This window comes from Poecilia formosa, unplaced genomic scaffold (genome assembly GCF_000485575.1).
Source record: "Poecilia formosa unplaced genomic scaffold, Poecilia_formosa-5.1.2 Scaffold371, whole genome shotgun sequence".
Lineage (NCBI taxonomy): Eukaryota > Metazoa > Chordata > Actinopteri > Cyprinodontiformes > Poeciliidae > Poecilia > Poecilia formosa.
Window position 1 is genome coordinate 141,719 of NW_006800310.1, and position 26,014 is coordinate 167,732.

A 26,014-nucleotide genomic window follows, 5' to 3' on the forward strand; every position below is an offset into this window, starting at 1 on the left:
TAACCCCGCCCACGCCGCCGACACACCCATCTCCCCACCGGCGTTTTTCATTCATTTCGTTTCCTCTGGTTTTATATCTGCGTGGGTAAAAAAGGTGACGGCGGGGTTAAGATAGCATCAAAAAGAGTACTGGGCGTGCGCGCGCGCCTGTGTGTGCACGTGTCTGTTCTTCCTCTTCCTCCCTCCCCCTCTTCCTCCTCAGCGTGGAGGTGCGAGGCCACTACTGGCTGTGCGGCTGCGGCACTGGATGGATGTGAGGAGCATGTGTGCGGGTGAGGGAGCCTCGGGCGGAGCACACGGAGGGAAATAACTTGGATTGTTTTTGTTTTTTTTTAAATATATTTCGGCAGTCCGGTTGATCGGTCACCTCCACTAGGACGAGATGTCAAACTCAAACAAAAGCAAGAAGGACAAAGAAATCCTGGCAGAATATGAGAGCCAAGTGAAAGGTGAGGTCATTTTTTTCATCTTTGTTGCATTTTTTGCAGCTGTGCATGCACCTGGCTGCAGCGGTGGTGCACATGCACGCGTGTAGGGTGTGATTTTGACACCTCACGGTGAGACGTCAGGATTCTGGGTTCATCCTGAGTGCTGCATGGCGCCTCAGGGAAGGAGGAGGAGGATGAGGATGAAGAGGTGTGTATGTCTGCTGCATGTGTGTGTGTGTGTGTGTGTGTGTGTGTGGTTTTCTCCGGGAATCTACCTGCAGACATGCTCAGGTGAAGTCACGCGATGACCTTTACATCAAAACCTGGCAACTTAAATCACCTCCACCCATCATTATCCTCCATCTTCCTCTCCTCTGATTGAGTGATTGGCTTTAATTGGAACCAGATCGAGGGGCCACAGCGCACCGGGGGGAACCCGCCTCGGTCCAAATGTATGGATCCGCTGCTGTAACTATGTGCTTTCCAAGTCTGCCTCGCTGCTCCGGCTCCTGATTGGTCGGTGCAGAAGGTGGTGTGTAATGTATACACAGGGGGTGGCCGCCGCTCCCCGAGAGGGGAGGTGAGGTGAGGTGGAAAGGTAGAGGGCTGATTATGCACAGAGCTGACAATACATATTGGCGCTTGGAGAGCCACTGAGCATGCTCCCGGCGGCGGCCACGACACCGCCTCGGCCTGAATGATGGAGATGAAGATCGCGCTAATGAGAAAATGCAAATGAAGACGAAGAAGTATTTCTAAATGGAGAGTAAAAGGGACGCTGCAGATGCTGTAGTTTCTGCGCTTGGGTGGATAAATGTTGAGCGAGCGGGTGAATGTGGCATTTGCTTGGCGTAGATCGAAAACAGGGATTCATTTTTGCTCAAAGGTTATTTCTAGAATTTTTTTTTAAAAATGTCTGAGTTTCAAAAGTCAAAAATTTGCTAGAAAAAAATCAACTCGGTAATCAAAAAGATTTGAACCAAAAAAGTGAACTTCTGTCTGCCTGCAAACCCGGGTTCGGTTCAATGCACACGTGAACAGCAAGCTGACCGGAGACCGCTCCAAAAGCAGGAAGTGGACTACAGCCCAGGGCATTCTGGGTAAATAAAATCAAATAAAACAAATGCACTGGCCTAGCGCTAGCAGGAGAAATGTCTTGTGGTCTTTTGAAATCCTCCAACCGTTAAAATCTGACGCCTCCATTTCTGTTTCCATTTGGTGAAGAACCTGTCCTCACTCCTCAGTGTTTTCTTCAGGTTTTTGTGTCATTTCCTTCAGTGGTTCTTAGTGCAGCGCCCCCACAGTCAAGGAGGGGAACAGGTTGTTAAAGGGTTTGTTTGGTTTGAGAAAGAGAACCACATCACCTGGAGGTGGGACAGATGGTGAAGTTTTGGTCCCAAATAGAACCGAATCTGCCGAACTATCAGGAGGGAAAACAGCCGTTGAGCAACCTGTTCCCCTCCTGGCCTGTGGGGGCGCTGCACCAGTAACCACTGAAGGAAACGACACAAAAACGTCTGAAGACACTGAGCGCAACTTCCTTCTTCACCAAATGAAAACTAAAGTGAAGTAGAAATAGATCCTAGCAGTATTTCTCTTGACTACAATCCATTTCTTCTGCTTGCATAGCGTGTTTGTTTAGGTTTTATCTACCCAGAATGCCATGCGTTGTAATCCACTTCCTGCTTTTAGAGCGGTCTCTCAACAGGACTTGTAGGAGAACATCTGATGTTTGTGACTTTAAGCTGAAACCAATTATGCAGGTTATGCAGCAGGACGATGATCCGAAACCAAAACAAGAAAAAAAACCCAGTAGCAACAAGTGGGGGAGGGTCGGAGCTGCATTAATTAGCTTCATACAGATGCAGAAATCTCCAATCATTCTTCCATATTATTACAAAGACGTTTTGAAGGTAATTTCTAACCAAAATGGCGACTTGATCAGAAAATTCCTCATTAGATTCACGGGATTTTGATGCACAACATCAACTGTTGGTTTTAGAAACTAATTACAGAAACTTCATCAGCAGCCAATTAAAGAGGCTTCCAGGAAGACAGAGACGTCTGAGAGCGAAACAATTACCCCCTCCGCTTTATCAGGATATTTGATGTATTCAGACAAAATCAAATCAAATCTGAGAGAAGAATTGGTCTTGAGAAACGAGGAGACAAATTAAGCTTTTTGTTTGAGTCGTATTTGTCGTTTTCTCACACCAATATTCCTCGTTGTTTTCCAGTTGTCTAGTTTTCCGTAACGTTGCTGTAAGATTCATGACATTTGTATCATTTTTGAACAATTTCTGTACAAGTTGTAGTTTTTTTAAGGAACTGTTTCATAACTACAGTAAATAACTACATTCTGTCAACATAAACACAATCAGGAAGACTGAATATAATCCAAACTGAGTAAAGTTGAAAATTTGGCTACATTTTATTGTAGGAGCTCAAATTTTACCTGTAATTTTTTTATATATATTTTTTTTTAATATTTGATTTTATTCAATTGAAAAATACTTAATTTGTTCTAAGAGAAACTAAATGTCGTAACTCATCTCATCCAGGAGTCGTTGAGGATGGTGATGCTATGGCAGCAAGGTTCTCCAGCAGCAGTCAGTCTTTCAACGAATCCAAAATGGCCTCTGACCAATGGCAGAGCTCCGCTAATCCACCTCCTGAGCTTTTGCTGAACCTTTTAAAGTCTTGGTCTGGTTAGAAGGGGATACGATCCTTGATCATCACGATGGATGGAAGGTTTGAACTTCCTCCTTCGGGGTCATAGTTCAGGAATGATTTGAGCTTTTGAGCTCCCAGTTATAGAAATGGATACACTGTTGCCACGGTTACGCGTCATAACTGTCAAAGTAAAAAGGTTAAGAGCAGCTCCACCAATCCAGGTCTGGAACTCTGATGCATATGAGACCGCTCCGAAAGCAGGAAGTGGACTGCAGCGCAGGGAATTGTGGGTAAATATAACCGAAACAGATGCTAAGCTAGCACTAGCGCAAGTGGGAGAAATGACTTGTGGTTTTTTAGCCAAAGACGAAAGTAATTTGACGCCTCTGTTTTTGTTACATTTCACGAAAAGGAAGTTGCGCTCAGCATCGTCTTCAGAGGTTTTTGTGTTGTTTCCTTCAGTGGTTCATGGTGCAGCGCCCCCACAGGCCAGGAGGGGAACAGGTTGCTTAAAGTTGGTTTGTGAAAAAAAACCACAGCAACTAAAAATGCAACAAATGTTGCAACTTTGGCCCCAAATCAAACCGAATCTACCGGACTATCAGGAGGAAAAGCAACTTTAAACAGAATTAAACACCAAATAAAAAGGAGATTAAAACAGGAGAAAACCAATTAGACGTTTGCATGAATATAACCCAAACAGCGTCTCTGCCTGGGTTTTATTCTTCGATGTTTCGCCACGCTGGCTGCGGCGTCCTGACGGCAGCTCGTCTGATCAAAGAGGCCGAGTCTCGCCGTTCACGCCGTAACGAGGAGGTTTCCAGGAGGAGCGATTTCAGAGATCAAACAGGAAAAGCACAGTGGATTTCCTCTTATCTCCTCCAACAAGCTGTGATCCAACCGATGAGTTTCACTGATGTAATCTCCTCCTGCTCTGAAACACTGAACCGAATTTTTGTCTTATTCACAGGAAACGAGCGTGCTTTTGTTTTAATTTCATTGATGAGGAGCCGATTGAGCTCAGTTCATTCTGATTTTCTTATCTGCAATTCTTTGTAGCTTTTTTGACTATTAGATTCTCGTTTTTTCCTGAAGTCACGTTTTTCAGCCTAAAGTCAAATCCTGTGGCGTTTTCTGGATTGTTTCTACAGTTTAATAAATAGTTTGGAAGCAGCTGCATTCCTGATGCCGGGTGTTTAATTTGACTAACATGTTTGTCTCTGATGGGAAATTATGTAAAGTGGAGTGAAATTCTCACATCATTTTGTCGGCGCTCAAGTTTGCATTCGCAGTCTTTGATGTTGGGATTGAAATCCCAGATGAAGAGCAAACTGGGAATTCAGGGAAAATGGAGCTAAAACTGAAATACATCACAGCTTGTTTCTGTTTCTGACGGTTACAAGTGAATTCGTTGCATTATAGAGAATTACAATATCATTTTAGAGAATTGTAATATGAAATCTTGAACCAGTTTTTACAGTTTTTCACATTTAAGAAAGAATAAAATTCTCTTTTCAGAATGTTTTCATGTTATTTTCTCTTTGTTCCCAGTTGAAAAGTTGTAATTTTGACTTGGAAAATCAGGTTTGCCAGGCAGTATCAAAAGTTTTTAGCATTTTTGATAGTTTGCATCTCCTGTAGCAGTCAGTATTACAGCAAATCTGAAAAGGCCTCTGATCAAAGACATTTTGTTGTATTACAGTTTGAGGAAGAAGCTCATGGTTGTTTGCAGGGAGACCTGAAATATCTTTCAAAATTATAAATGTGAATTTATAAGCTAACTTGAGTTAACATCGTTGATAACAAATTTATATTTTATGTTTAAAACTGAAGCAAGCCGATTTTTACCTTATTGCTTCATAATAAGTTGATGAGTTTTAGTCAATTGATTTAACTTTTTTCATGATTAATGTAGTTGGTCATAAAAAACAAACAAATTACAAAAACCAAGATTTTGAGTTTATTTTAAAATTAAAATAAAACCTTATTAAGATCATTTTTAGATGTTCATAATGAAGCTGAATGTTTGGTTTTAAATTTATTCCTCTGTCGCTGCAACAGAGAAATTCAATCAACAATGAACAACAAGTGATATAGCATGTAGCATTATTGCAAACAGCGCTATTCTGAACAGCTTGTGTGGAGGGAAGATCCTCTCTGCAGATCTATGAGCTTTATAAGCTTAACTTAGAATATTTATTCAAACATTAAAACCAATAAAAACCTAAAAGTCAGTTGGGTTGGTGAGGTGTGAATGCTAAGCTAACTCTGGTCTGAGTTCAGTTTAAGTGAACTCTGATTCAGTTTGAATCCAAATGAGAACACAAAGTGGACTGGAGACCACCTAAACAAATGCGATAGCCTAGCGCGCTAGCAGGAGAAATGTCTTGTGGTCAAAAGAGAAATCCTCCAACTGCTAAAATCTGACACCTCCATTTTAGTTTCCATTTGGTAAAGAAGGAAGTTGCGCTCAGAAGTTTTCATGTCGTTTCCTTCAGTGGTTCTTGGTGCAGCGCCCCCACAGGCCTGGAGGGGAACAGGTTGATTTGACTCAGACCAAAGAGAAAGAACCACAGCAGCTGGAGGTGGAACAAATCTTACAACTTTGGTCCAAAACCAAACAGAGTCGACTGGACTATCAGGAGGAATAACACCTTAAGAGTTGAAAAAGCTACAAATAATTACAGATAAGAAAATCAGAATAAACTGAGCTTAATCAGCTTCTCATGAATAAAAGTAAAACTAACCATGGGCTAGTTAGCTTCCAAGCTCACAGGCCAAGTGGTGTTTGGCTCCTTTGTTTTCTTTGTCTAGATATTTATAATTAATAATCCACCAAATGCTTTAAAGAGAAACATTTTGATCAGACTGATCAGCTGCTTTAAACCGTCGGACAAATAAAACTGCTCTAAGAAATAAAGCCTCCAGATTTCCTTCTGCGTTTCAAGTTTCAGGAAGACATCCATTTATGATACGAAACCGTTTCAGCCTCCGACGTCCACAAGGCTGGCGTACGCGAGCGTCACGAGATGGCAGCCATTTTAATTTACTAAGCAAAGAAAGGCGAAATGATGCCAGAATCAATAAAACACTCAGTCGCATCCAACAAAAGAGTTTTCACAGACTCGGCAGTTTTCCACAGAGATCTGGAAGCCGTGTGCAAGTCGATGGTGCATTCGCAAGCTCCTCACCTTCCTCATCACATGGTTCACACACTGTGTGTGGTTACCAAGACAACAGGTAGTGGAGTGGATGGGCTCTCTGGGGACTGCTGAGTGTGTGTGTGTGTGTGAGAGAGAGAGAGTTCAGTGCTCGCTCTCTCTGCTTTGCTGCAGAAAGATCGAGCGCTGAAACACGGCGAAGCAGCGAAGCATGCAGCCAGGCTTTACCACGCTGACTACAAGTCTGTGTGTGTGTGTGTTTCTCTGCTGCCTTTTCATTTCGGTCACACGATTAAGTCCAAGGTGACTCCTGGGAGAAAAATGGACAGCCTTTTAACAAGAAGCTTATCAGTTTAAAATAAAATTTCAATTATTAACTATCAGTATTGACTGCAGAAAAATCAGCTTCTCGAATGAAAGCTGCTGAATTATTTCAGATGAGTAAAGAAACTGAATCTGCTCTACATTCGTCCTTTGTGATCCACAGAAATTTTTGTAGTTTTCATGTGTTTGTATGAAAATGTCCAGAAACATCGCTGATGTACGGGAGAGGATTAGAGCCACCGGAAATGAAATTAATTCTTAAATATTCTGATAAAAAAAATAAAATAAATTAAATTTGAAAATAAAATAATTCTGAGAAAAATGTCAGAAATTTGAGAAAAACTAAATCTGAAGAAAAAAAATCTGAAAGTTGAGAAAAAAGAAATTAGAAAATGTTCAGAAATCGCAGAAGAAAAAAAAAATCCCAGAAATTTTTTTATAATACTGAGAAAAAAAGTCAGACTTTTAGAAACGCCAGAATTTGAAAGAAAAACAAAAATCATAATTGTGAGAAAAATAGTCTTTTTTTTCAGTGTCTGTCTTGCGATGCATCTTTTAGAAATGCTCCACGGAAAAAAATCTGAATTATTTGCAAATAATTTGAGTCATTTTCCGTTAAAAAATCAGCAAATAAGCGAATCTGTGAATGCGATGATCCTGTGGGACATGCAGCGTTTTATTCATCAGTCTGCTCAGAAAAATGCTGGTGGTTTGTTTAACGTTACATTAATCAGCTTGTTGACGTAACGTGTTTAACCAAAATTCATTATTATTATTCAAACCCCTCAAATTTTGACAGATGTGATAAACTGACTCAAAGGAAAGCAAAACAGTAAATTAATGTTCTACATCAATTCAGAATTAACCAAAAATCTAAACATTGTGCATTTAGTCCCTTTACTGGCGTTTCTAAATTTTCACCACAACATTAGATTAATAACAAAAACTCAGAAATAGAAGATGAACTTTAGGTTTTTTTTAAAACTGTTGCTGCTTTCATATTCTTGGTTTTTACATTTTCTCTATAAAAGAAAATTGGCTACAGATAGAAAAATTAATTTCCTTTATACTTGTGTTATTAAACAATTCAAATTATTTTGTATGTAGGGATTTTGGACCTGAAATGTAATTTCTTTAACGCTGTACCAGAGTTTTTCATAGGAATATTAGACTAGAGGGAACATGAATACTAATTACAATCTGCAGTTTTAAAAAGTGAACGAATAAATCAAAAATAATTTAATTAACTTGAATTGCTGCCGCTGTGTTATTTAAATTGGCTGGTTAATTTTAATTGAAGATTGTCTTTGGGTTATAATTTAAACTGTGTCCATGTGTAAAGAACAGAAATCTGGGGATTAATCTGTATTTTTCAGATTGTTAAGGTTTTATGTTGAATATTTCCAGCAGACAACATGATTTCCTGCAGCTCTGTTGTGTTTATCTCCAGATGATGCTCATCGTTTTGCCCCTGATGGTTTGGTTACTCACAGTTCATTGACAGAAATCTCATCCTGATGGGCATCGATCGCACTTTTACATCAGCCCATAAATTACAGCAGCGGCAAGAATGGAAATCTGTCTGTTTTTCTGTCACTTACCGCCGTGGGTCGTGTTTCGGGTTGTGCTGCAGATGTGCGGGCCCAGTTGGCGGAGCAGCAGCGCTGCCTGGAGCAGCAGACGGAGATGCGGGTGCAGCTGCTTCAGGACCTGCAGGACTTCTTCAGGAAGAAGGCCGAGATCGAGACGGAGTATTCCAGGAACCTGGAGAAGCTCGCAGAGCGCTTCATGGCCAAAACACGCAGCACAAAAGATCATCAGCAATACAAGTACGCTCAAATCTGTGCTGCGATAGGTTGAAAGGTCACATCTGGAATTAGCAGGAAATCATTTTGGAAAAGAAAACTAAGTGATGTGAGGATAAAAATTAAACGGTGTATTACAGCAACTGCAGATGGCAGTAAAGTTCAGCCAAAAAACTCAGAAACTTTATGATTAATCTCAGAAAATTCTAGAAAATTTCTAAGTTAAAATTTGTGACCTTTGAAACTAAGAGAATTCCCTAGATTTTTCTAGAAAATTTCTACTTTTCTTCTACTTAATTTTAACTTTTAAAACTTAGAAGTATCCTTGTTTTTTCTAGAAAATTTCTGAGATTAATCTCTTTGCTTTTTAGTGAAAATTACATTTTTTTCTACCTCCAAGGGTCCTAATACAGTCGTAAAATTAAGTATTATTTATGTAATAAATGAGCCCGAGAAAAAAATCTAGCAATTTTCGTGTGGTCAGCTGGTATTTTAATGCTATAACTTTTTGTGCTTCCACATATTATGAGCTGAAAACAGGCCACACACAAATTTGCATCTCTAAGCCTCGATTTCAGGACTATTCACTGAGGTGTGGCTGTAGTGATAAAATCATCAGATATTCACAAAATAATTAGCCATCTCTGTTACATTCTGAGATATATTTACAAATTATTTGTCTTCAAAGAGAAAACTAAGCAAATAACATAATGTAATAATGAAAAGCATAACAGTTGTTAATGAACAGAGCAATAAATGATATCTAAGCAAGTAGCTCCAGCTTGATGTGAAAACAGCAAAAACAGAGACGACAGACATAAACTTATTTTGTTCTACATTTTATTTTCTTCTTCCTAAATGAACCAGAATATTAGTGCAACAAGCTCAGCAGATTAAAACAATGTGTTCACAACAGAAATGCTTAAAAAGGAAGTTAGCTAGATGATCACACCAGCTAGCGAGGCTAGCATCAATAGTTGAAACAATTTCACAGATTTATCACGACCTCTAGATGTATTCATACGGCATTTACTCAAACTATGACTATAAACGGAAAACTTTTAAAGTTAATAAGAAAAGAGCTGTAAGAAGCTATAAAAAAATCTGCTTTCCTCTATGCTAGCATTTGAGCTAGCGATTTGGAGCTAGCATGCTACAAGACTCCAAACATGGTTTATTTTTTAGCTTCTCATTGTTCTCTTTTTTTTTTCTTTCTATATTTTATAATTTGGAACATTCCAAATAAATGTCTGAATATTTATTTTAAAGCCAAATTTATAAAATATTAATATTCTAATTCCAGGAAGGATCAGAATCTGCTTTCTCCTGTTAACTGCTGGTACTTGTTGCTAAACCAGGTGAGCTAACGTGTTTTCCAAAGGAATCTCAGAGACACGGAGAAACGATCAATTATTTTAACCATGATTTATGTTTTTGTTTTTTAAGGTGAGGAGGGAGAGCAAAGACCACGCCACCCTCAGTGACCTCTACCTGAACAACGTCATCAGCCGTCTGACGCACATCAGTGAGGATTCGGCTCGGCTCCTGAAAAGGGTGAGTGCTGTAGGAAACATAATAAATTAAAATATTTAAAAAAACTATTTGAAAAAGTAATAAAATAATCCAAACCCGTCAGAGAAGTGTGACTGTACAACACTGTATTATGGCCATTGTAGAGAGAAAGAAAGGAGTAAATTTCCACCAAAAAAAGGAAATTTCTGGGGTTGAGATGTCAAAGCTTTTGACTTTTCAAGCTCAGAAAATGTCCAAAAGTAAAAAACTTTGGACTTTGGAAACATGAAATTTCCACACTTGTTTAATAAAAGCTCCATCATTTCTAACCAGAGCAACTTTATGCTCACAAACATCACCAATGGTCGCCTTGACGATACGGTTTAACTTGTTGCGTAGACATTTCCAGTTGTTTGGGTCGTTTTCAAAGGAGCAAAGGTTTATGGTGGATGAGCAGAAAACAATCCTCTTCAGTTTTATGGGGTTCATATGAAACTTTTGTTTCTTCATCAGAGTGGCACAAATGGGCTTCCATAAATTTCCACAGGATATTTGAGGAAAGTAAAAGCGCTCACTCCGTCCTTTGCAGAAAATCAGATATTTCTATATATTCAAATTGTACTATTTTCTTTCCTACAGCTCCATATGACCCAGCATTTTATTTTTTCTAGATTTTTCAGTTTATTGCATCTACAAACAAAGCATCTGAAGCATGACCACCTACTAGAGTGATTGCTGCACTTCATTACTATAAATATATTTACTTCCTTAAATAATCTGAGGGTCTGTAAACGCTGAGAGCCAGAAGCAGCATCAGATGAAGAAATGGATTTGACCGCACACAAACAAACGCATTCATAATTGAAGCTGAACTCATGCATTAAACAGCCCAGCAGTTTGGGGAAGCAGTTATGTGGCAGCATAAATATTGCATTACGCTAAACCGTCTTGAATCCCAGGATGGACGAATCCCGTTCCCGGGGGCGGGCGCGGCTCGTCGGCGTCGCCATGGCCACCGGGGCGGCCGGCTCCGCTGGGCGTCTGTCCGCCGAGCGGCGCGGGATGTGATGGAGGTCCTCGGCTCAGAGCTGCTGGCAGTCGCTGCACTTTAGCTGGCATGAATAAAAGACGAGCCGGAAGCCAGATTAATAATGAACACGGAGAGCTAAAGTTAGCGTGCGCGTGTATTTAATTTGTTAAAGTCCGCAGCAGGCCCAGCGGAGATCTGCAGACTTTACTTCTCATTAAAATCAACTCTGTTACTGCAGTAATGACAAAAAGGACACATGTAGAAGCCTGCGCTCAGAGAGGAACAGCAGATTCACTCCGGCAGAGGCAGGAAAATGTTCTGCAAGCCGCTTTCATGATTAATGATATTAACACAACAGAATATGGCCACAAAATGAGGCTAAAAACTCAGAATGTAAGCCTGAAACTGGGTTTTATAGTCCAGTAGTTTACAGAAGATGATTAGAGCCATTGGAAAAACAAGGAAACAAAAAATATTTTTTTCTCAGATTTCTGACTTCAATCTTCAGACATTAAACTCATTATACGGAAATTAAAGTCAGAATTCTGAGATTAGAGTAAAAATCTTGAGAAAAAAGTCAGAATATTAAGAAAAAAGTAATAAATCTGAAATTAAAGTCATAATTCTGAGTTAAAATGTTTTTTTTTTCCAGTTGCCATAATCCTCTTCCATACTTTTGCAATTAATCTTCTAAAATATTAGATTCCTTGGAGGATTTTTTACTTCTAAATTTTTAAAACAACATCTTTGTTGCTTAATGTAATTCCATAGAGAAAAACACAAAACTTACACGTTTTAATAAAATGTGTTTGTTTTACCATCGTAGAAAAAATATTGGAGTAGAATATTTCTGCCAAAAATTTCAGAAATGTTGAGATTGGCTGAAAATAAAAAAGGAAATTTCTGAATTTAAAAAGTTATTTTTTTTTTTTTTACGTTTGGAAGGTTTTCTGCATCTCAAACTCAGAAATGTCCTTAATTTTTCTAGGAAATTTTGACTGAATTTTTGTTTCCATCTACAATGGTGCTACATGCTGTCAGAAATACGGATACACGACAATTATTTTTATCCTTGCTTGCAATGAGACGTTGAGTAGTAAATATCCTGAATATCAGGTGTATTTTAGGTGCCTGTGTTGTAACAAAGCTTGTAAATTTGGCTGAAAACGACGTTTTGTTTTGGAGTTTTGTTGATATTTTTCTTCTTTGGTGTCAGAGTAAGGAAATCCTCCAGCAGCTGCAGGACGACCTCATGAAGCTTCTGAACGAGCTTTACACGGTGAACAGACATTTTCACTGTTTCACAGCAGAAGAAACAGCTTTATGTTTTATAAACTTCTGCTTCAACCTTCACTCAGTGGATTCAAAGTCTGTTACAGGATTTTTATCATGTAAAAAAACTTGATTAAAACGTTTATTTCTGCGCCCATACGACTGAAACTGAACCAGAAGGTGCAAATTGTCTTTCTGCTGCCGTTACCAAGGTGATGAAGACGTATCACATGTACAACGCGGAGATGATCAGCGCGGAGGCCAAGCTGCGGGAGGCGGAGCGGCAGGAGGGCCGCATGAAGGGCGTGTCGGGGACGGGCGGCGGCGTGGAGCCCGTGTTCGGCCTGCGGATCGAGGAGCGCCACCAGAGGCGCAACGCCGCCCGCAAGATGGAGAAGATGAGAGAGAAGGTGAACTATCGAATAACTGTTAGGGGAATCAGTGCAGAACTAGGAAAGGATTCATGTGTTTAACGTTCTGTTCCTTTTGTTCTCAGAGGAAGGCGAAATACTCAGAGAACAAACTGAAGACTCTGAAAGCCAGAAATGAGTATTTACTGACTCTGGAGGCGACCAATGCCTCCGTGTTTAAATACTACATCCACGATCTGCCCGACATCATCGACGTGAGTACAACAATCTGCTGCTCGGAGTTCTGTCTGGTGAACACAACTCAGGGTCCACATTACGTTAAGAAGGAAGTTGCGCTCAGCGTCTTCTTCAAACATGCAGAACGATTTTCCTGAAATAAGTTTGCAGGACTCTTAAAACTTGGCCTTGATTGTTTCTCAGTGCTGTGACTTAGGGTACCACTCCAGTCTGAGCCGAGCGTTGAGGACCTACCTATCTGCCGAACTGAGCCTTGAAGCCTCCAGGCGGGCGGGCCTGGAGGTGCTGGAGGGGGCTGTGGAGAACCTGGACCCGGCCCGCGACAGGCAGCGCCTGCTGGGCCTCTACCCCACTGCCTTCTGCCCACCGCAGCGCTTCGGATTCCAGGCGCACATGGGCGACACAGTGAGTTCAGTCTGAAAAATAACAACAAAACTCCTGATTCGTCTCTTTCTATACGTATTTATCTGGTAATCTATGGAGGACAAATCCTGTCATAATTGGAAACAGACTCAGCTACTGCAGCTGTAAACCAGAGTGAATCAGGATTCTGACCTGAGGATTTGCAGTTTCTTCTTCTTGTGTTGGTGACGTTTTGCTTCTGTCAGACGACCCAGATCGCCTCGCAGCCACAGGTCCAGGCTGAGCTGTCGCTGCGCCTCACTCAGCTCCAGACCCGCCTGGCGTCCCTGAAGATCGAGAACGAAGAGGTCAGACTCACAAACGCAGTCAGACAACGGTCAGAGATCTCAAATCTGTCTAAACATTAACAACCACAGTGGACAGGCTTCCCACCAACAACCAGACATCAGTTACATTAAAGGAAGTCTCTAAAGTTACTTTATAAGAAGATTTATTATACATCGACATGTTACAAACTAAACACTTAGCTAACTAAACATGTAAACTTAATATTTAGCTTCCTAACCTAATATTTAGTGTGCAAACTAAATATTATGTAGATGTGGAGTCAGCTAAATATTTAACTCCAACAGTTTCTAAAATTAAAGTTTAGCTAAATATGTAGTTTCTATTATACTTATGTGGCTTGCTAACTAAATATTTAGTTTGGAGCTAAATATGTAGCTTAAACTATGCTTATAAATAAATTAACATGGTTAAAATATTACTTTTCTCTTTTATGTTAGGCTAAATAATCCAAATTTTTGCCACTATTTTTTTTAGAAATTGCTTCCCAACTACGCAGAGCTGCAGACGGACAATCCTGCAACTTTTATCCAAACAGATTAGGACATTCGACCTGCAAACACATCAGAAAATAAGTGGATTTATGTTGAGACCATGAATCCTGCAGAGCCTTTTTCCAGCTGTTTGCTCAAAGTGTGAAATAAAAACACTAAACTGGGTGAAAACCCCCCAGATCACACGTTTTTCTGCATCAGAACTTCTTGAGTCGTGGTAATTTATACAGTTTTAATTGGGTGATAATGTAGCAGATGTAGCGTCCCAAAATAAAGCAGAGCGACTGGCTGCTGCTGCAGTCTGTGTCCCCGCTGTCGTGCAGCGCAGAGGGCAGCTGTTAACTCGGCCTGAAGGGCATAAAAATGCTGAAGGAGTCGGGATTAATGAGCAGCATCTGCACGTCTCAGCAGCTCCCAGTGCACACAGAACCACGCCCCGATCATCACAGGCCCGTAAAACCAGCCAAACACACTCTGCATATGAAGAGTGTGTAAAGAATTAAATCCCCTAATTGGTTTTTATGTTTTCATTTAAGTCGTCAGACTTTGCTGTAAATCTCCCGGCTTGTCCCTTATGTTGAGAGGCTGCAGCAGTTCGATGGCTGAACAAGCAACGAAACGTTACTTTCTGAGATTAAATGGATTGAAAACGAGCAGAAAAACGATCCAGATTAAAACCCTGAAAGTCTGGAGACAACTCAAGCACTACACAAGCCAAACCTGTTGAGTCTGGGTTGGAGATCCACCGTCCAGCAGGGCAACAACCCTGAACAAGTGGAAAGTGTCAGAATGGCCTAGTCAAAGTCCAGATGTGAATCCAACTTGAGATTTTCCACATGAAAAAATAGGCAGAAATTTCAATCTGCAGTTTGCACTCTGATTTACTCAGGAAGGCTGAATATAAAGGCACTCCACACTTTTCAGATATTTTAATTAACAGATTAGTGTCTCATTTTCTGGTCAATCACATAAAAACCCAGCAAAACTCATTAAAGTTTGTGGTTGAAAGGGAAGTCAAATCACTGCACCTTTAAAATGTGTTTCCTTCAGGTGAAAAAGACGTGGGGAGCGACTCTGACCACGCTGCAGGACATGACGGTGCTGGACGACTGCGACGTGTCGCAGAGCTTCACCCACAGCCCGTCCTCCGAGTCGGTCAAGTCCAGCGTGTCGGACGGCTACCTGAACAAACCCAGTCTGGCCAAGAGACGAGCCAACCAGCAGGAGACGGAGCTTTTCTACTTCAATGTGAGGAAACGGCAGCGAAGCGTCTCATTTACATTCACTGGAGAAACAGCGAACAGAAACATCGTTCACCTTAGATCAGACGTGTTTCCTGTTTTACATCAGTCCAGATCATCACGGACTTTTAAGATTCTGAAAAAAAATTCACATCTTAATCTGCTGCAATGACAAAGACGAGAGTTGTGCAGCAGGAGAACTTAGTGGAGGAACATGTTGGATTTTAGAGATTATTTTACATGGCTGGTTGAAGTCACAATTCTGAGATTGAGAAAAAATATCAAAATTCAGAAATTAAAGTTGAAAGCAAAATTATATTCTGATTTATTTAGACTGGTAGGTTAATATTTAATTTGGAGCCAAATGTTTTTGCTTGCTAAGTTAATATTTAGTTAAGAATCTAAACATTTAGCTTTCATTTATCTAGATGCTAGGTTAATGTTTAGTTTTCAGCTAATATGAGGCTCAATAATCCAAATTTAAATAATACTGTGAATCACTGTATCTGCTCTATTTCAGCAGAAACTGCAGATTTCTCCGGGATAAATAAGCTCTGTGTCTGTTCTTCCGTCCTCAGAAGTTTCGCGAGTATTTAGAGGGAAGCAATCTCATCTCTAAACTCCAGGCCAAACACGACATATTAAAGAAAGCCTTAGCTGAGGGTAAGAACGACGTCTTTCAGGGCTCACGCACCATAACCTGCATGTTTTTAAATGTTCTCTGTTCTTCCTGTTGCAGGATATAAATCTGAATTACTGACTACCAGGTGAGGCTTTTTGTCATTTCATGCTCATTTTATCTTCAGGTTAATAACCAGTCTTGCTTCCTTCACCACTTTACTGTGAATTCTGAGAAACTCCTCTTTCTCTTCATTTCTTCCTCCTTTTGCTGCTCATCGTAGTCGTGGGCGGAAAAACTCCCATAGCAAGCACCAGGTAGACACCGGGGTCAGGGGTCGGTCGGGTTTTGCTTGTAGTCATCTGTGATTAGCTAAAACATTTGAGAATTCCTCTAAAAACATCTAAATCTGCCCATTTCAACAGTTTAATCACTATATTTCTCGTTTAGCTGACTGCTATCTAAAATAAAAATGTAAACATGAAGGAGAGTGTCATCGGCATACAGATTAAAGTACGTGTTAGCATTAGCTCTGACGCTGCGCTAGGTGAAACCTTACTTTGGTTTTAAAGCTACCCAAAGCTTTCAGCACTTATGTAGTCTCAACTGAGGTTAATAAACATGAAAAAACATGAAATTTTAGTCTGTACCAACTGATACAATTTTAAAGTATGTGAAAAAATGATGTGAAAGAAAAGAATTGCAGCAAAATAAAGCATTTTAATTCTAGTTTTTAATTGAAATAATTTCATGCCTACAACAGCACAACATCCATCCCTACTAAACTTATTTATAACCTTTCTTCTCTGTGATTGGATGATTTCTCCTCCAGTTGAAAGAATGCAGTTCTTGTACTTTTGCTCTATTCTTATTTAAATGAATTGAAAGCAAACATTTTTCTCTAAGTTGCTCTCTTGGTGTGTTGATAGGATTCGACTAAAGCCATACCACTGCTAGTGGAAAGCTGCATCCGCTACATTAATCTACACGGTACGTCTCCGTTTTTAGCTTGGATGTTTCTTATTTTCTCTTCACATTTATTTTGTTGTGACTTCAATACTCAGTTTATATGAATTTTTATGAATCACTTTTTTTCCTAAGTGGACTGTTGTTATTTTCTGGCCTGGAAATTTATTAATTTTTTTTCAGAAATATTTGCTGTAATTTGGTGAGTTAAATCAACGGGTGTGCAAAGTCTTTTTTCTAAGTAGAACCAGCTTGATGTTTGTGATGCTTGATGTTAGACTTACCTGTGTGATGCAGCTTCCAGTCAAACCCAGATGTTTTCCTCAGGTCTTCAGCATCAGGGCATCTTCCGGGTTTCAGGCTCACAGGTCGAGGTCAACGACATCAAGAACTGCTTTGAGAGAGGTGAGAGGTCACCAGTGAGGTCAGAGGGGCACATGACCGATAAGCTGTAAAACTGTCAGGCGATGACGCCGCTTCTGCTGGTTGCCCAGGTAACGACCCGCTCATAGACGAGGAGAGCAACCACGACATCAACTCTGTGGCCGGGGTGTTGAAGCTGTACTTCAGGGGTTTGGAGAACCCTCTGTTTCCAAAGGACAGGTTCAACGACCTCATTTCCTGTGTCCGTGAGTACCGACGGCGCCGCCTGAACGCGTTTACCTCCAGCCCAGACTCTCAGCTTCCCTCGACATTTCATCCGCTTTGTTTCCTGTTTGCAGTGCCAAACAAAAGCTTTTCACAACTGTCAGATGTTTTTCACGTCATAGTAACTCAAAAAATGTTGAAATACAACCAGAAATGCAAAATGGAAACATATTTGTATGCTTAACTATATATTCAAAGACTACAAAGTTTAATTATGTAGTCTTTTAATTTTTCTTCAGTGTTTTGTTTCTTTTTTCATCCAACAAATACTTTGATTAGACAAAAACCCACCATATGTAGTTGGCTTTAAAGGGGATCTATTATGGAAAATTCACATTTTGCATGTTTTTAATTCTTCCATTTGGGCCTCAACTGCTTCCAAAAACAACCAAAGCTCTTAAAATAAGAATTGGCAATACATTAATGATTTTTGGTGAAGGAAAAGGAACGTTTCAAAAACCTTCAGAATGTAACGTCACAGATCACCTAGCAACCCTAGAAGAGTTCCGCCTGTTGCCTAGCAACTCAAGCTGAGATCTAGCACGCTTGGTCAGCTGGTTTTACCGCTGTACAATGGCTGCTGGAAAAGACAAGTCTTTAGTTGTTGACTCACCAGCCAGAAACCACTTGCTGCATTCTTGTTGGTTGTGCAGGAGGCTCCACTTCTGCTTTTCAAAGACATATGCTTATATAATCACGCATCTGTTTGTAACCATTTTCATCTGCAAGTGTAAAAGTTGAGTTGGAGGGCGTGGCCAGCAGCTGCTTATTTGGATTTAAAGTGAGAAGAGGCCCTCAAACAACTAAATTCTCATTATCTAAGAATGATTTTGTGCAAAATATGCAATGAACATGTGTTGTATAGCCCAGAAACTTATCCTAAACTCTCCAAGGAAGCATAATAGATCACCTTTAAGTTGTGAACACAGCGGTTAGCATGTTATAAACACATTTCAATCTGAAACACACATAAAATGTTGCCTGTTTTCGGCCATCCTGGGTTTCCAAACATGAGGAGCAGGAACAAAGCAAGTAGAGCAAGAGTTTATCAGAGTAAAGCACAATAAGCCAGAAAACGTGTTGAGTGAACGTTTGTGATTTAAATGCACACAACATAAATTATGGTTCGCTTACATAAATATATGCACTGAAATCAGTCTCTCTGAATGCTCAGATTCCATTTTTGAGCAAAACCGGAGGAAAAGTGAGGGAGTTTAACCATCTCATGTCCGTTTGCCTCTGAAGTTTGTCCCTTCAAACAAAGCCTGGAAACGTCAATCTGTTTCCTGCTGCAGGGATGGAAAACCTGTATGAGAGAGCTCAGTGCATCAGGAAGATCCTGCTGGGCGTCCCGAGGGCCACGCTGGTGGTGATGCGCTACCTGTTCGCCTTCCTCAACCAGTGAGTGTCTGCCGCCTCATTCTTCCCCTGAGAGAGAACACAAGCCTCTCTAGTCGTCAGTTTGGTTCTGCCGCCTCTCCGATAAATATAGAACGAAAGCACAGCGAGGGATGGAGAGGCAGGAAGTGTGACATGCAGGTGTGATGTTCCCGCTGCATTAATTGGGGTTCTGATGAAGAGGAAAGGCATTCAGGAGTGTGTCAGTATGTCAGCTCAAAGATATAAAAATAGATAATGTACAAAGCTTTAGTCCTTATACATTTAAAAACAATTAGTCTGTTTTTTTTATTATCATTTAAAGGGGCAATGTGGGAACCTTTGTATTTATTAGCTTGTGGAAATGAACTAAGGATTGTTTCAATTCAGACTTAATTTGCTTGTTTTTTTTCTTGGTGCCAATACTTCTGACTCAAGTGACCAAAGATTTGTTCCAATTTACTAAGAAAAATGTTCCTCCTTGCTCCGCCAGCCTCTCCCAGTACAGCGATGAGAACATGATGGACGCCGGGAACCTGGCCATCGTGTTCGGCCCCACCCTCCTGCCGACGCCCGACACGCTGGACCAGGTGGCCTGCCAGGCGCACGTCAATGAGGTCATCAAAACGGTCATCCTGCACCACGACAATATCTTTCCCGACATCAAGGAGCTTCCAGGCCCGGTTTATGAGAAGTGCATGACCGGCGACCAGTACTGGTGAGACCAGTCTCACATTTTATTTAATGTTTCCTTTTCTATTCACATTAACCTCAAAGTAGATGAGTTCTCCAATTTCCATTCTGCTGAAGGGAAATATTATTCACAGAAACATCATAATTCAATTTATGGTTTCTGTTGTAAGCGTGGTGTTTTCCCCACCATTTTATTTATTGTTTTTGGCTGTTGTTTCATTTTGGGTGTTTGTAATATCTTCCAGTTCCAATTTTTCTTTAGAAAATTTAAGTTTTTATTGATTTTTCAGAGGATAACTTGCATTATTGTGCCATTATCAATATATGACTTGAAACTGGTCTCAAAATGTTAATTTCCAATAATTACTATCGTTTATTGCAGTATTTAGTGGGGCAATTTATTGTTCAGAGAAATGTATTGCTGTGACAGGCCTACATAAGACTGAAACTTAACAAAAAGGTTTCATATCAGTCAATATTATTTCTTTTTTTTCCTTTAAATATCTGAAATACTGCCAAACTGGTGACGTGAACTGTCTTGGTTTGTCCAGTCTCATTATTTTCTCCCTTCACTCAACAGGTTGTTGCTAGGTAACCAAAAGGCGAGTTAGCTAGCCCGTCAGAGGTTAAACGGCTAATACCTGGTTCAAAGGTCAAGATTTTGAATTGTCGGTCGATTTTCGAAACCTGAACACACAAATGACGATAAGAAATGTTGGATATAATAGGTTTGGTCCTACAGTTTGTAGTATCGAGCCAAACAGCAAACACGAACAAGTTCCACTCACCAACGTTCAGACGTCAGACGGGAAATCTGAACAAACATGGCCGACTGGGAAGAAGCAATGGCAATAGTTTGTGGACACCCGACGCCCTTAAAAGCGGACCAGACACTCTAAACACCCTGCATACGCAAGGGATATATCTTAAGTTTATATTTAGAGTTATCTCGATAATCGTGACATCTTAAGATTGTTGGAAAGGGGAAATTGGTTGGGACATAAAAACCTTGCCGCGTAAACTAGGGATTAAGCCTACATCCCCCAGAATGCTGTGCGGTCTAGCTCGGAGTTCAGTGAAATTTTTTACACATTCTATCGGACATATTTTCTATTAATATTAACCACGTATCTATCGCGATATATATTGTTAATTATTTAGTGCCCAGCCTTACTTCACAACATATAAAACAGGATGTTAGTTGATGAGAATGTAAACGGTGCTGGGGGAGATCCTCTTAACATGCTGTGAGGGCGACAGAGATGTTACTTGTCAGCTAGTTTGGCAGGAACGAGTGTTTCTCTTCCTCACCACCCTGAGTAAATCCTCACATCCTGTCGGGTTCTGTGGAGCGCCTCGCCTCCTGCTGTGCACGCGTCCTCCTCCTTTTGTTCCCGCGCTGAATGGACGGTTTGTCAGTCTGCTTCGCTGCCTGATCCTCTCACTCCTCTTCATCTTCTTGCAGCGAGAGTCCGTTCAGCGAGCCTGGGGCCTTGGAGGAGACCGAGCCGGACGCCGGTACCGAGACCCAGACCAGCGACGAGGGTACGCGCTGACCCCTGACCTTCACATGCTGCGTTTCAGTTGCCTGGGAAGTTAAACCGGAAGTAACAGCGTTCTGGTTAAGAATTCGGAACTTAAACGTGTCGAGTCGACGGTTATGAATATTTTTATACTCTTTATGCGAGGAGCGGCCATATTGAAACCCGAAGCCGTACTTATAAGTGGCAACTGGGGATAGTCAAAGTTGCTCTCACTAGTGGAAAAACAGACTTCAGAGTTGATTTTTCTCCGATTGGGAAGTCGGGATTTCCAAGTTCCGAGGACAACTGGAACGCAGCATTACACGCCCATCTTTCTATCTCCTCGTGGAGAGATGGTTGCCGTGGTAACAGCAGCCATGGAGACGCCACAATCCCTCGTTCTCAACTCCCGCTCGGAAGCCCTCCATCTTGTTGGAATGCCGTCGGCCTCACCTCCGTGTCTCACCTGGTCTCTCCCCAGCAGAGGGCGAGGCCGTGGAGGCGGTGGCCCGGTTCGACTACGTGGGCCGGTCCGGCCGCGAGCTGTCCTTCAAGAAGGGCGCGTCGCTGCAGCTGTTCCAGCGCGCGTCGCATGACTGGTGGGAGGGCCGGCTGAACGGCAGCCGCGGCCTGGTGCCTCATCAGTACATCGTGGTGAAGGACAGGCGAGTGAACAGTCCCAAATGGTTTGTACACGTCCGACATTACAATATCACTTCTTAAAATGTTTTAGAACTCAAAAACTGATTTTTTAAAACATGTAATTTCAGTTAATTGAATAATTTATTCATATTTCAAAACATAACTGTTATTCATTGTTATTTTTATTATTATTAAACTATAAAGCAAACATTTTCAATATTTTAGATTATATATTTACTCATATCTTAAAGCCATTACCTAAAGCAGGGCTGTGGAACTCATTTTTATTTCCGGCCACATCAAGATCATGAATATTCTCAAAGGACCAGTTGTGGCAACATTTATCAATAAACCTACATATTAAACTGTTAAAATATGAATAAATATACGTTTCTGCATTTGATGAATCATTCTAAAGATAAACATGAAACTTTTTTCACGTTGATGTAATTTGGCAGAAAAAAAACGCTTTAATTGATAAAATAATATTTAGGCACACAACCGTAATTTTGAAGGCTGTAATTTTATGTGCCTTTCTAGAGGGCCATAAAAAAAACTATTTGGGGCCAAATTTGGCCCCCGAACCTTGAGTTTGATATGTGACCGAAATAATACCCTAAATATTGATGATTAGCATAACAAAATTAATGCGTCACATTTCATGTTTTTTTTATTCTTTTGCAATTTTGTGTGTAGATGTAATAAATTGAGAAACCATAACACATATTTCACCATACAAATGTAAGTTCAGAAACATAATGCTGTTTTAGTTTTATTAAATAACTATGTAATTGTATCTTATTTTAGTTAATCTTATGTATTTTATTCAGTTTAATTTGTTTTGTTTTAGTATTTTTTCTATTGAATTTAATCTGATTTCTTTTCATTTTTTTCATTTCAATATTGTTTAATTTTTGATTAAATTTAATCTATTTTCACACCAAATCTAAGAAATTGTAATTTATTTCTCCTGGTGAATTTAATTTTTGTTTTTTATTTTGACTCCAGACTTGATTTATTTCTAATTGAGTTCAGTCTATTAACTCTAATGTTTTCAGTTAAATTTAATCTTTCCTTTCATTCAAATTTTTAAAAACATTTTCATATTAAATTAAAGCAACATTAATATATTTTATTTGTTATGTATATTTTAATATAATTATTTCATTTTAAATTACCATATATTTTTTCTTTATTTAATCCATTTTATTTTTCTTTCTGAAGTTCCTAAATTGCCAAATTAAATTTTTTTGAACCAGAAATTATGAAAAAAAAAATTACCATTTAAATTTAATCTAAAATTGACTATTTGACATTTTGTGAACAAATTCACTGTTTCGTCTTTGTACAGTAAGTCTAAGTCTATGACTAATTAACTACTAATTATCTTTATTAGTTTTAATAAAGACTGACTTGTTTATTCTTCAAAATATGGAAATAATCAGTTTAAAAGATTAATTTGATAAAATTATTAAAATGAATGTATATTTTCTTTAATGTTCTAAGGTTTACTAGTTTTATTATTATTGTTGAAATACTTGCATCACCTCAGTGTTTTCTACATGCTTTTTTCTGTTTAAAATAATCATAATTTTTCTCTCCAGCCTGTTTTATAGTGAAACAGTAATTAGTGTGTGATTAATTGACGATCTGCTCTGATGGATTTCAGTGGATTTGTTGCTAACTGGATCTTCTCCCTGTTGATTAACAGACTAATTGGACTCAGGGAGTCTCTCACCTCTCTGCTATTGATCACTTCATTGATGATCGGAGCGTTTTGTTGCCTCGGCAGCGATTTGTCCCGACTGAGTTGTGCTCTGTGTCTTTAGGGCGGACGCCATGTCCGATACGCTCAGCCAGAAAGCTGACAGCGACGGGGGGAGCAGCAGCACCGAGGACAAGCGGTCCCGCAGCGAGCTGAGCTCCCCGACCGACATCAGGCCGCCGGAGAACTTCAACAGGTCCGACACCGAAACCCGCTTCCTGTCTCACCTGTAAACACCTGCAGATCTGCTGCTTCCTGCCACCTTTTCTCCTCTCACCTCACATCCTGAGAAACCAAATATCACATGGAAAAAATGGCGGCTTTGCATAAAAACTGAGGTTTTTATGTTAACTGGCTTCAAAATAAGCAGATTTACATGATTATAACTTCGCTTAATGTTTTTTTTATGCTTTATAAAAACTTTTTGCTAGAAAGAAGAACAAGATGAACCATTTCTAATCTGAATCTAATCTTAAGAAAGACTTAATATCTATGAAACAGGGCGGATGATTCGGCTTAGAAATAAAACCTCAGATGTTTTTTTTTAGACCAGATGTAACTTTTTCTTGCTTCCTTTTATGAAAAATAAATTACAGAATTTTATTTTTTTATTTTTTAAAAAGTAGCTATATTTCAATCTTCCCTTTTGTTAATTGGATAATGGAGTATTAGGGCCAGGCTAAAACAATTTTTGTAATTAAGTGAATTAAATAGTCATAATACTGGCAAAGTAAAAAAGTAAAAAATGTTTTAATGAGGAAAAAGCTTCTAGAATCAGTGAGATCTGTAATTTTTCCTTTGAAATACATTCAGTTGTTTAATCATTTCAAAGTCCTGCTGCTGATCAGATTTTGATGCTGATTTGTTAATAGATTAAATATTTCCTCATCTGTAAAACTGACACCAAAGCAAGACTTCACAAAACTCTCAACATTCCTCATTTATTTTTTGTGTTGGAGTTCATAAAATTAGTATTTTACTAATATTCCAACTTTTTTCTGGCAACATTAACATTTTATTCTCGTATCATTTCGATTTCAATGTCGTAATTAAAACCTTATCCTAGCTCTGCTATTCAGTTGACATGAATTCAAAATCAAAATAAGTACAAACTGTAAAACACGTCTTTATTATAACAAGATAACTACTCCGGGCAGAGTTCACTGCTTAAAAAAAACAATTTAATTTTCAAAGATCAAAAATTTAATTAATTTATCCTGGCAGAAAACTCTGCCCCCTTTTGGAAAACCCAGAAGTGGGCGGAGTCTAGAGACAGTAAGGGGCGTGGTTACGTTTGAGAACAGAGCGAGGAAAACAACTGTTGCCAATTTATCCACTTTGTCGCTAAATTTAGCCACTTTTCAGACCCTGCAGCAACTTTTTATTCAAAAGTCGAGTGATGAATTTAGTAATGCAAGCACAGTGACGTAAACATGAATTAAAGGCAGTAGCCCCTTTTTAACCTAAAGAGGGCAGCACTGAGACGCTTTTAGGCTAAATGTGGCAGAACAAGAATTAACTTGAAAATGTCAAAATTTGCTCAGAAACAAAGATGGAAGCAATAGAACCAGAATTTCAGCAGAAATGGTTGATATAATTAAACACTAATGTTCTATTCTCATTATTAGAAACTTGAATTAAATATTGCACAAAGAGTTTTTAAGTAAAGTTACCCTCTGTAATTTCCTGATGACAGCCACAGGAGGAAACGAACCGACGGCCTCTTCCGCCGCCCTCTCTGTCGCTCCAACGATAACCATGGCAACGGCGGCGTGATGGAACGGAGCTCTCCGCCCGTGACGGGTCACTTTAGCCCCAGAGATCTCCTCCTGGGGCGGGGCCAGGGCATGACCCCACCCCTCGACAGCCCAGAGCGCCGGCGCCGCTCCGCCGCCGTCACCATGACGGTGAGCCGCCACGACTCACTGCGGAGGCCGGAGGACACGCCCATACGGCGCTCCAGCAGCGGGCAGCACAGCTTCAGCGACTCGCTGCGATCCAGAGCGATGGACGCCGAGACGCTGGCCCAGGTACTGGTGCAACTGGTACCACCGATCCCTACGCACTTACCTACAACTCTAAATACTGGTTGCTAACCTGACAAAATGGCAACGTCACGTTTCATTTCTCTTCACTACATGGAAAATTTTTATGATGTTCTTTAAATAAATGTTTGATTTTTTCACATTGAGTTCAATCTATTTCCAGCTAAACTCACTAGTTTTGCAGCCGTTCGGTTAATCAGTGAACTTCCTGTTTGCAGGACATCGAGGAGACGGTGAGTGTCGCCCTGGGTGAGCTGCGGCAGCTGGAGCGGCAGGACCGCCGGCCGGCGCCCGACGTGGTTCTGGACACGCTGGAGCAGGTGAAGAACGGCCCGGTCGCCAGCTGCTCCTCCGAGTCGCCCAGCCCCCACAGCACGCCCAGTACGCCAGGGACGCCCGGCACCCCGGGGACGCCCGGGACCCCCAGCCCGCTCAGCCCCATGAGCCCCATCAGCCCGCTGCCCGGCCCGCCCAGGCCCG

General features: G+C 40.3%; 2 protein-coding genes and 1 long non-coding RNA gene across 11 annotated transcripts in view; 1 reads left to right on the forward strand and 2 right to left on the reverse strand.

Annotated features, from left to right (window-relative positions):
- Nucleotides 1–8,272, reverse strand: part of LOC103154054 (arg8-vasotocin receptor-like) — a 37,210-nt gene extending 28,938 nt beyond the window's left edge. For 2 of the 3 annotated variants that reach the window (XM_016662382.1, XM_016662381.1), the window contains exon 1: nt 704–1,674. The gene's annotated coding sequence lies outside the window, so the exon portion shown is untranslated. Of the gene's footprint in view, nt 1–703; nt 1,675–8,187 lie in introns of those variants that run through there. The other variant, XM_007575200.2, reaches the window with a different exon arrangement.
- The window catches only part of LOC103154027 (SLIT-ROBO Rho GTPase-activating protein 1), a 27,329-nt gene continuing 1,315 nt past the window's right edge, over nt 1–26,014 (forward strand). For 2 of the 5 annotated variants that reach the window (XR_001659080.1, XM_016662378.1), the window contains exons 1-23: nt 1–449; nt 8,220–8,415; nt 9,695–9,749; nt 9,838–9,945; nt 12,150–12,212; nt 12,418–12,615; nt 12,702–12,830; nt 12,997–13,218; nt 13,422–13,523; nt 15,066–15,263; nt 15,835–15,919; nt 15,996–16,023; nt 16,159–16,192; nt 16,805–16,865; nt 17,169–17,246; nt 17,336–17,470; nt 18,785–18,890; nt 19,360–19,584; nt 21,025–21,104; nt 21,564–21,768; nt 23,554–23,685; nt 25,186–25,519; nt 25,753–26,014. The exon at nt 25,753–26,014 is cut by the window's right edge. Coding sequence is in view for 4 of the 5 variants with exons in the window: in XM_016662378.1 (XP_016517864.1) it covers nt 383–449; nt 8,220–8,415; nt 9,695–9,749; nt 9,838–9,945; nt 12,150–12,212; nt 12,418–12,615; nt 12,702–12,830; nt 12,997–13,218; nt 13,422–13,523; nt 15,066–15,263; nt 15,835–15,919; nt 15,996–16,023; nt 16,159–16,192; nt 16,805–16,865; nt 17,169–17,246; nt 17,336–17,470; nt 18,785–18,890; nt 19,360–19,584; nt 21,025–21,104; nt 21,564–21,768; nt 23,554–23,685; nt 25,186–25,519; nt 25,753–26,014 (3,103 nt within the window). In the remaining variant the exon portion in view is untranslated. The remainder of the gene's footprint in view (nt 450–8,219; nt 8,416–9,694; nt 9,750–9,837; nt 9,946–12,149; nt 12,213–12,417; nt 12,616–12,701; nt 12,831–12,996; nt 13,219–13,421; nt 13,524–15,065; nt 15,264–15,834; nt 15,920–15,995; nt 16,024–16,158; nt 16,193–16,804; nt 16,866–17,168; nt 17,247–17,335; nt 17,471–18,784; nt 18,891–19,359; nt 19,585–21,024; nt 21,105–21,563; nt 21,769–23,553; nt 23,686–25,185; nt 25,520–25,752) is intronic. The other 3 variants (XM_016662380.1, XM_016662379.1, XM_007575165.2) reach the window with 3 other exon arrangements.
- LOC107833354 (uncharacterized) lies at nt 13,139–21,027 on the reverse strand. Of its 3 annotated transcripts, none has more exons than XR_001659082.1 (6): nt 20,871–21,027; nt 18,871–19,059; nt 18,624–18,778; nt 17,126–17,232; nt 13,369–13,502; nt 13,139–13,229 (listed from the first exon to the last, which is right to left on the reverse strand). It is a non-coding gene; the product is annotated as an uncharacterized LOC107833354 (long non-coding RNA). The 3 variants fall into 3 exon arrangements; XR_001659081.1 differs by having other exon boundaries at nt 18,624–18,795; XR_001659083.1 differs by lacking the exon at nt 20,871–21,027 and adding an exon at nt 20,348–20,864 and having other exon boundaries at nt 18,624–18,795.